Raw genomic sequence first — 11,192 nt, forward strand, 5'->3', positions numbered from 1 at the left:
TAGTCTGACTGTAATTAATATTTTAAATAGCTTTTTTTGCTCCATCCTATGGAGAATCAAACACATAATCATTGATTGTCGGATATTTGTTGGAGGCTAAATCTTGTTCTTTTTAGACACTCTCAGAGAAGAAAATGTTGTGATCGATCGTCTTGTCTCTGTTGGAGTTGATTCATATATCTCATATTTTTTTAATCTTACTCTTTTTATTTACTGATGATTTTGTTGAGGTTTTTTAGTCTAAAGTTTTTAGATAGTTTTGATTGTTAAAAAATAGTAATGATATACATGCATATCCAAAAGGTTGTGATAAAAATTTACCAATCTGGGTTTCTCTTCCAACTCTCGATTTTTATCTTTGGTGTGAAAAAGAGCTCAACATTGTAGGATTCATTATTGGGTGCCTTTTTGCTCTAACATTTTTTTTTTTTTAAGTAAAACCTCTTTGCTCTAACATGAGAACAAAAAGTATAGAGAGATTATCATATATTTGTATATGCAAAGAAAAGTTAGCAGAAAATGATTTTCAAGAGACCATTTCAATAGAAGATGATGAAGGGCGTTATTTCCTCCAATTTGTTCAATACGAGTGAAAAACCTCCGTCATATAGAAAGTGCAAGATTTCTTTTGTCATGCTCAGGCGAAATGTGGTGTTTTAATTGTTAATTGTAAAGCATATATGGCAACCAAATAGTGGTTCTGCACAAGATGAATCGGTTATGCCAAAAGAGATTGACGGTGCTCCTTCACATGGACTGATGGTTAGTGAAAGACAAACTGGTGTAATGATGGATGGATTTAAAAATTTGAATCAAAGTTCGATTAAAGAAGGTACATTATGGTAATGCGGATTGTAAATCAATTGGAGTAATTTGAAATCCATATTTGAGTATATCTGAATAGACGTGTGACTTTTGATGATTTGACATATTTATCGTGATAATTGAAGGGGGTCCTATAAATTGATAAGCCATGGATAGTAGTGTTTGCCCTTATAAAGGTGTGATTGAATATGGTATCTAATATCTTACAGAAAAAAATATATGTTATATAATAATGAGGTGGCAAATGGAGGAGCTGAACAAGTTTCAATATTAATTGATTTACTTTTTACATTAAAGGATGTTGAGTCAACTCATACAAATCATTGGGAAGGTTTACTGATTATAGATAAGTAACCAATAACTCAATCAAATATAGAGGCTCGCTAAATTGATGGTATAGTAGATAAGGTTGGAGAACGAACTGAATATTTATGGTTTACTCAAGATGATAAACTCAAGAAAAAATAAAAAGAACAAAAAGAAAAAGAAACCTTCTACCTCTCATAAGCCCCCCTCGATACATAAGATGAAAATCTAGAGTATTTTGATCCCAACAATAAGGCCATGGTGATTGATCTCTTGGACCAACCGGTTGATGAAGTGTACAATGATGCAAATGTAGATGCCAACCACATTTGGTATGAGGCCAATTCGGAGTTAATTAAGGGAAACCATTCCTTCATATCTCAGACCAAAATGGAGCTTCCTCCATTAGTCTCTCTCAAGTAGAAGATCCAAAGTTGAAGCATATGAACTAGGTGATCCAATATGTTGACAATTTAAAGGAAGGTCGGAGTTGAAGCAAAATATTTGGGAGCTCCATTGGGAAAACACTCAAGTCTCTACCTAACATAGAAGGAAGAGTAGGTTTGCCCTTTATTTTAGTTACTCAAACGATTGAAAAATCTTATGACATTGGAAGAGTACAATTTGAGCTCTTATGATTATTTAGTCATTTTTGGGTTGATGTTTTGTAATTATTACTCTTCTCTTTGTTTGTCCGGGGCCTAGTGGTCCTTGGTGGCATATTTGCCTTATAATTTTTATTTTCTCTTTGGGGTTTAATAATTTTTTTATTCACCCCTCAGAAAGAAAAAACAATACCAAAATAGAGTATAAGAAAAACCCTCAAAGATTTTTTCGCTAAAGGGTCATATATATTAAGAGAAAAGGGAAAGAAGAAGAAACTGTACAAAGAAGATCCAAAAAAAGAGGATCCAGAGAAAAAACAAAAAAAAAACCAGAAATCACCCCACCTAGAACCCACCCCCACCTACGGCAGTGCCATCAGCGGAAAAATAGGTGCTAGGCCAACAAACAGGAAAAGAAACACTAATAAAATCTGAAACGCGATATGCCCATCGCATCCTCAGCCATGAAATCAAGCACCTCAGGAGGCCATTCCACCACTGATGTAGATGCTTCCTTCTTAGCAGCCATCTGCGCCAGGAAATCCGCAATAGGGTTTGCCTCGCGATAACAATGAGTGATTTTCCATCTTATACCACTGAGATAAGAAATAAGGGAAGACCACCTTTGCCAAACAAACCACGGGATCCAGCCCCTTTGAAACATGAGCACCACAGCGCCCGAATCACATTCAATCCACAGAGATGCACAATTCAGCTCTCTAGCTCTCTCAATTCCTTCAATTAAAGCGTTAAATTCAGCATGGAAATTTGAAGCTATTCCTAAATAGGAGCTATAAATCGCTACAATCTGGCACTTGCTGTTCCTTATAATGCCACCTGCTCCAGCATTCCCTGGATTACCCAAGGACGAGCCATCACAATTTAGCTTCCACCATCCATCCATCGGAGGCAGCCAGAAAATTTCTTGGACCCCTTTAGTCTTCCTTCTTGGCACCTCTATATTAAGCTTCAAGCATCTCTCAGAATCAAGTCGAGATTTTATTCTGTCATTTTTTCCTGGGCCACGTCTTCTAATCTCCTCTATTATTGTATGAAAGACTTGACCATAAGATCGATGTAGACCCCTAAATCTTCTCGAATTCCTTTCCATCCAAATAAAGTATGGAACAAGAATCAAACCAGCCATCCACAATTGAGACAGACCAATGGATTTGGATTTTTGAGTCCACCATGAAGCATGAGCTAAAAAATCATCCCCCTGATAGGACCAATGAAAACCAAAGACTTCAGCAAACGCCCTCCAAATGTAGACAGCTCCATCACATTTCACGAACAAGTGATTTATAGACTCCTCAGCCTTATTGCACACCTCACACCTAGAAGGGAGCAGCACTCCTTTTCTTTTTACCTTGTCATCACAAGGAAGCTTTCCATGTATAAGTCTCCAGCCAAAAACTGATTGGCGGGGGATCAAAACCGAGCTCCACACCATTTTTGCCCAGCCCACTTTAGGAGAAACCTTTCTCAATGCTTCCCAGGCCGATTTAGTGGAGAAAGCTCCTAAGGAGGATAGAGACCAGCAGCATCGGTCTTTCTGACCCTGTGGCAAAGATATATTCCCTATAGCTTTGAATGTATCCTTTAAAAATTCAGACTGAATAGGGGGAAAACACCACTTACCATCTTCAATAAAATCTACCACTCTGCAATTGCTATAGTAAAAATGTGACAAAGGGAGGGGGGAGAGCTCAGCAATAGACAAAGGACCTATCCATCGATCCTTCCAAAAGAAAATGTCCTCACCTGTACCCACCATCCACCGCTCAGATAGAGATACAAAATTCCACATCTTCGCAATACCTTTAAACACTGAAGATGCTCTATAACCCTTCTTGAGGTCTCCACCTTCATTCACAAATCTAGCCCGCAAAAAGGAACTAAAAGCAGATTCTTCATGCTTCATTTGCCACACAAGTTTGCTAATCACTGCACAGTTGACATCCCTCAGTCGCCTGATACCTAAACCCCCTTCCTCCTTAGGTCGGCATATCTCTTCCCATTTCACAGTGATTTTCTTCACTGTGGAAATATCCCCAGACCATAGGAAATTCCTAATCCATCGTTCCACCGTTTTAATCACCGATTCAGGCCACCAATAAATGGAAAAATTATGAATAGGCATACCTAAGATCACAGACCGAATGAGCTCTGCACGACCAGCCATTGAAAGGAGTTTGCCTTGCCATCCCTGTAAACGAGATTTAATTTTATCCATAAGAGGAAGCATCCTATCCTTCTTGACAGCGCCCTTGAAGATCTCAACCCCAAGGTACCTCGTCGGAAGAGAGCAAATTGGGATACCCAGTAGATCAGAAATATACCTCTTCCTGTGAGGGGCGACTTTGCCAAAAAAAAACCTTACTCTTCTCCAAGCTTATTTTTTGGCCAGAAAAATCTTGGTAATTAATCAAGAATTCTCTCAGACATCTAACATGTTTTGCTCCTGCATTCATGAAGATAAAAATATCATCCGCGAAAAGCAGATGACTGGGGACAGTAGCACCTCTAGGACCAGGGAGCGCCTTCAGTTTTCCTTCCTTTAATAGACCATTTAGACCCCTGCACAACACTTCTTCTGCCAAAATAAAAAGCATAGGAGATAGCGGATCCCCTTGTCGCAATCCTTTCTCAACTCCAAAGAAACCCACTGGACCACCATTCAATAAAACTGAAATTCTAGAAGAAACCAAAATTTCATGAATCCAAGCCAACCAAACATCCGAAAAGCCAAATTTTTTCAAGACTGCAAAAAGAAAATCCCATGACAATGTGTCATAGGCTTTCTGCACGTCAATCTTAATACCCATGCCACCCCCTCTGACAGATGTATGTAATAAATTAGCAAGCTCAGAGGCTAATCCAATATTAGATGAAATAATCTTACCTTTCTGGAACGCCCCTTGCTCATCTGACACCAACCGAGGAAGAAGGCAAGATAACCTCTCAGCCATGATCTTTGATAGGACTTTACAGAAAAAGTTTGCCATGCAGATGGGGCGAAATTTATCCAGAGAGATCGCTCCCTCCACCTTTGGAATTAACGTCACAAAACTGTTATTTACCCCATTCGGAAGCTTCCCACCGCGGAAGAAAGCAATCACAGCCCCACAAAAATCGTCACCCACTATCTCCCAACACTGTATAAAGAAAGCACCTGGGAACCCATCAGGACCAGGAGAGCTATCTGGATCCAACCCCCATACCACCTTCTTAATCTCTTCTTTGGCAGGAATAGCTTCTAATATGGAAGAGTCCTCCCTATTCACCTCATTAGGTATCACCTGCAACAGCTCCATATGATCTATGCAATGGTCCGCTTTATGAAAATTTTCAAAAAAAAAAGACACATATTCTGCCATCTGCAGCGGCTCAGAGACCATTGTACCATCTTGTTTTTTCAAAGCACGAATGCTGTTTTTTATACGTCGCACCTTAACCGATAGATGAAAAAATTTTGAGTTACGGTCTCCAAGTTTTGCCCAATTGCAGCGAGCTTTTTCAGCCCAAAGCTTTTCGTGCATCTCCACTGCTTTCAAGAGCTTAGATTTCGCCTCTGCTTCTCTGGAGTATAACTCATCAGACATCCCTATCTGGTCAATAGTTCGCTGGACTTCCTCCACTTCTGCAGTAGCCTCTTTAAGAGCTACATCCAAGTTAGGGAAAGTCTGTCTTGCCCACCCTTTTAGAGCACCCTTAACTGCCCTTAATTTATATGCCAGCCTGCCAATGGGACCACCCCTAACCTCCCTAGACCACACATCCCTCACCAGGTCCACAAAGGATTCCTCTTTCATCCAAAAACGATGAAGTCTGAAAGGGGCATTTCGAGGCTTAGGAATCGCAGCTGAGGAAAAAAGGATTGGAGCATGATCTGAAATTGATCTATGGAGCACCTTCTGACCACAATCACCAAAAGCATCCAACCATTGAGCATTGAAAAAACTTCTGTCAAGCCTTGCCGCCACATGTCCTCTACATCTATTGTTTGTCCAGGTAAAATTTGATCCTTGGGAAGGAGAGCTAATCAAATCACAAGCATCCACCATGGCCTGGAACTCTGCTGCGGAACCCACATTGAATCTACCAGGACCCCTCTTCTCATGGGAATATAATGTGGCATTAAAGTCCCCCAAAACAACCCATGGACAGAACAGTGCAGCCACAATGCCCATCTCCACCCAAAGATTCCTACGCTCTGCCCTGAAACACGAAGCATGAATCACAGAAACCACAACCTGCTGACCATTCCATTGCATAGAAACTGAAATCATCTGCTCTGAAGACTGAACCACCACAGGCCTCGCAAGAGAAATTTTCCAGACTACCCAATGTTTGGCACTTTATCAAGACGGGAGTTATGGATAAATTCAGACATGAATCCCAGTCGATTAAAAAAACGATCAGGGAAAGAGAAAGAATCCACCATGGGCTCTGCAATACACACCACATCAGGGGAGTAATCACGAAGAAAAATATGCAACGCTCTAGAAGCCGCTGCCTTTCGAACACCTCGAATATTCCAATAGAAAATCCGCATAATTAAGAAGATGTTCCATTAGACTTGTCCGACCTCAAGGTCTGACCACCACCTTTCTTTTTCTTTTTCTTTTTCTCCCCTGCGTCAATTCCTTTCTCAATCATCTCTGCTGCCTTGTCGACCACTTGAACTCCCATCCGAGCAATCTCCTTCCTACTCAAAGGGAGCTGCAATGGGGCAGTATACTCCCTATTCATCACTGCACGACCCCCCCTGCCTGTCAGACCTCCTCGAGAACTACCTAGGGACACCCCTGTCCTTGTGTGACGAGCAGAAGACCTCACCCCACCCTGAGAGGAGGATGCCATAGCCTTGCTCACCTGCTGCTGAAGCTCCAACGGTCCAGTGATTAAAACTGAACCCAACTGGTTCGGTTCTCCTTCCTTAACCATATCCCGGTTTGATTCCTGCTCAGATTCAGAGGAAGACTCCTCATCAGACCGGCCCACCTCATCATCAGAAAATAACACCTCCTTATCTGAATCAGAAGATTCCGACTGTATTTCCTCACTATCATGAGCTTCCTTATTTAAAATCTCCCCCTCCTGAGCCGTTTCCAGATTTTCCAAAATAGGAATAATTGAATTGTGAGATGGAGAATTCAAATCAATTAAAATCTCACCTTCTTCCACATTTGGTAACTGAGGCAGAGAATTAAGAGGAAGACAAGCCCCCGCCATTACTCCATCATTGTTCACACTTTTTGAATTTGAAATCACAAGATCGTGGTCCCTTCTTTCCAAAGAAGTGTTGATGCAAACCGGTGAGTTATTCGTTCCCGAGTTGACTCTGTCTTCTTCATACACCGCCCCTGGTATCTCTGCATTGGCTCGAGCATTCTGCCGCTCGTCATAGGCCTTCTTTTCTTGGCAGGCGTGAACTTGGTGCCCCAGTTTTTTGCAGAAACCGCATTTGCCCAATGAATCCTCGTATATCAACTGCTGCTTGAACCAGAACAAAATTTGAGTCCCAGGCTGTTTGCGTTCCACTTGGATTTCCTCCAGCCTTGGAACCCCCACTTCCATTTCCACTAGAACACGAGCATAATTTCCGTATATAACGCTCTTGGTGCGTTGATCGAGACCAACTGGCCTCCCTACTGCCTTGGCCATTGTCAATAATACCTTTTCATGCCAATATTCCAGAGGAAGATCTGGAAAACGCACCCAAACCAGGACCTTATTGATCAATTTTTCATGGATGTTAAAATCTGGACGCCATCTTTGAAACCGAACGAGTTGACCTCCAATCTTCACAGGGCTTCGCTTCCACATCTGGGCCATGTCAAGCTCAGACTCAAATTGGAAGATCGTGAAGCCCTTACCCATTGGTATCATCTTCACTTTACCTTTCAATTTCCAAAATTCACGGGCTTCTCTGCGAACATCATCCAGGGAAAGAAAACGAAAATTGATTCTGCCTATCAGGGCAAATCGATATTTTAGTAATCTATCCTCATAAGCCTCCTGGGGAATGATCACCTTGGTCGAATTCCCTGCATGAACAGGGTCGGGCAGTTCATCCACCATAGGTATGTTTGAGCCTACCACATTCGCATAAGATTTGTGTGGAATTTGATCAGTTGAGACGGTCACTTTTGCAGAAGCTTCGGTATCAGAACCAACAATGGAGGCGAAAGATTTATTTGCAGCAGCAGAAGGCTCCTTTCCTCCATCCAAAACCGCCTTCTCCATTGGAGGATGAGCCTTCCAAAAGTCTGTTAACCGGAGTTGCCTTCCCCTTTCCGGCGGGAAGCCACCTCCTGGACCATCCCCTGTGACTGTGAAAGGGCTCTCAGACATTCTGATTCCTACCCTTCATAAAACTTAGATCTGGAAAAATTAAGTCAAGCCGAGAGGAATCGATGGGGTAGAAGTGCAGAACCTTCCCTGAGAACTCCTAACCGATGCTGTGATTTTTCCAAATTTTTCTCACAAAATCCTCAAGAAGATCCGAGTCACTTCCTCAGACTCTCAGAGATCTTTCCCTGCTTTTCCCCTGACTTAGAATACCCGATCGAACCCGAAGGGAGTCTGCAGTTGAAGCTGATCAAAGAGCAGAAGCTGCAATTTCGTTTGATGGCAGAATTTCCAGATCTCCGTCGGTGGTGGCAGAGTCACCAGATCTCCGTCGGTCTCAGTCTCCGTCGGTCTCAGTCTCTCCGTCAGTGGTGGCAGAGTCACCCTCAAAGATGATTACCTATTCACAACATATAAAATAAATGGTTGAAGAATTGACAATTTCAAGTCTTCAACTATTTCGATTAAGAGTATAGACTTAGGAGGCTTTAGGCTTGCATTTAAGTTTTGAGGAAACAATATAGACTAAAGAGACCAGGTCCTGAAGCACATAGAAAAGATTTATCAAATTAAGGGTTTCGCAGTTGGAGGATTGAAAGATTAAGTGAATCATGAACTACCTAACCTAGGTTAATAATTCTTCATAATTCAACAACATGGATCTATGAATATGATTTATGTTAGAGCTATAACACCTTCTGTGGCTTAGGTCCAAAAAATTAGGGATAATTGAAAATGAAATGTCCTTGATTTTTAATCAGCCAAGCTTCCTTGACGTTTAATAACTATGATGCAATTTTAGTTTAAGTTGGGTTTGGTTGTTGGGAAGCGGAAATGGATGCTATAGTAAGGGAATCTATAAAGAATCTCAGGTATTTCCGTCTAAATATCACCTTGTAGGTAACAAAATCATTTATAACTTAATTCAAAGTGCCTTAATCTAAACTGTCAACGTAAGTGAACATAGTCATTATCAAAAGTAATTGTGTAAATTCTTTGACAATATACAATGTTGTTTTCCCTATATTTTCTTGCTCTCTTATTCACTGCAGTCAATTGAAACGAGTTTTGAACGAAGGAGTTGCACAGCATGATGGACAATTCGGAAGAGAATTAAGAAGCATGACTGTCCTCCTCGACATTGATGTTCTCATATTACGATTCTTATCAAAGGCAAGGAAGGAAAACTTATTAGCAACTTCAAAGTGATTGGACAAGATACCCATTTGGATGGTAGCCATGAAGGACCAACCCCAAGAGAGGATTAGGATGTTGCTAGTAATGGTGGAGGGAGATGGCGATGCTTTTGGAGGTGAGTCGAAGATGATGAGGAGCCTTTCATGTCATCAACAGAGACGTTGAGTAGATTAAAGGCCTTATGAAAATCAATAACGTTAGTGTTGGTGACGATGCGTTAGGGGATGTCAGTGCATTTGCCCTTTGTTGGCCAAGGCTAGAGCTTGCTTCAAGTTCTTGGTGGTGTTGACCACATTGTAACACAAGAGGCTCTCATAGGGTGGAAGTGGCAATGCAGATAACAAAGCACAACATTTGAGAGAGTTAGCGGACTATGTGGAACGGTTTGAGCACAACTTTCATTGGACTCTCACATGTTCACTTTATCTCCATGTCATATGGTTACATATGTGTGATCATCAAACCCTTTTAAGCATTGAATAAAATTAATTTGCATTGCCATTTTATTTGTAGTGATTGTCTTAAAGTTATATCTTAAAGTGTCCACATATAGGTATAATATTGGGCATATTATTCATAAGGTTGTCATATTATATATTTTTAGGTTGTGATTTGAAAATATAAATGTAAACATTCATACTATGGGTGTGGGACATAATCATTATAAGTCTTATATGAATTTCATAAGTTGTTTGTCCGACAAGGCTCTCTGATATTTATTTTTGTCACCATAATTGAGAGGGTCACAACATTGTAATAATGCTTTTGTGTGTCTTGGTATATCAATGGTGGATGCATACACTGGCTAAATATAAGTAGCCTAGATTCACGACATGTAACTGTTAGTTAGAAGATGTTCAATATGGAATTCACTACCCGATTAGGGAGGATATTTGAAATAATTACTGAAAATAATTGGATAAAATTGCTAGCTGAATGGAATTTTTGTAAATTGTTTGCCAACGTATTTAATAGTAATTATTAAATAATTATACTTAAAAAGGTTTTATATATGTATCATGTATAATCAATGGTTGAGATTATTTGTGCTAGCCGTTACGATGGAATTTTTTTTTACGATATTGTTATCCATATTCGAAAATCCTTATGTGATATTATTAAAGTTGAAGGACTTAAATGACATGAAATCTATCACTCGGGGATTTATTTGTTATCTCAAAATATTGTTGTAATTAGTATTAATTAATGTTATTTACTTGGTGAATAATACTAAATATAGTACACTAATTTAGTGCATCCACAGTGGAAACACCCTAAATGCTCACATCACTTGGCTAGCACACGTCTAATAGGTCAATTTATAATAATATGTATTTAAGGAGAGAGAGAGAGAGAGAGAGAGAGAGAGAGAGAGAGAGAGAGTACATTGATTTTTCCCCCTCTCTTTTAAGGCTTTTGGAGCTATGTTTTTCAAAACCCTGAGGAAGAACACCTCTGTTGCGTTGTTCTCCACTGCCCATGACGAGTATCAAGTTCAAATGTTGCAATCATTTAGACAATCTCCACTTGTGAGTGCTTTAAGTCGGATTATAAAAATCACAAACATGATCTAGCAGATGCATGTCTTGGAATTGTGAAATATTTGAAAATATGCAAAAAAAGATTGCCTCCATTTTCAGGGAATTGAAGCTCCTTCAAGACTCGCATTTTGAAAGGAATGAAAACAGAAAATAAGAAATTCATATGTTATTGGAGATTGAATTGCAAAAGGAGGAGACACTTTGACAACAAGTCAAGGCTCCTTTGGCATAAATATGAGACTGGAATACCAAATTTTTTTATGCCACAATTCTTCTATGTAACCATCGAAACAAGATTCTTAAGCTTCACCTTACAAATGTTGAGTCAATGACCTGAAATCAAAAAGGAAATCGACATCTT

General features: G+C 40.1%; 1 protein-coding gene across 1 annotated transcript; it reads right to left on the reverse strand.

The window, feature by feature from the left end:
- Positions 1–2,157: 2,157 nt before the first annotated feature.
- LOC122074292 lies at positions 2,158–6,294 on the reverse strand. Its single transcript, XM_042639126.1, has 4 exons — positions 6,083–6,294; positions 4,406–5,957; positions 2,407–3,945; positions 2,158–2,265 (listed from the first exon to the last, which is right to left on the reverse strand). Exons 1-4 carry the CDS (start codon positions 6,292–6,294, stop codon positions 2,158–2,160), a joined length of 3,411 nt encoding a protein of 1,136 aa, XP_042495060.1.
- Positions 6,295–11,192: the final 4,898 nt, after the last annotated feature.

The sequence above is a fragment of the Macadamia integrifolia genome, chromosome 3, assembly GCF_013358625.1.
Source record: "Macadamia integrifolia cultivar HAES 741 chromosome 3, SCU_Mint_v3, whole genome shotgun sequence".
Classification (NCBI taxonomy): Eukaryota; Viridiplantae; Streptophyta; class Magnoliopsida; order Proteales; family Proteaceae; genus Macadamia; species Macadamia integrifolia.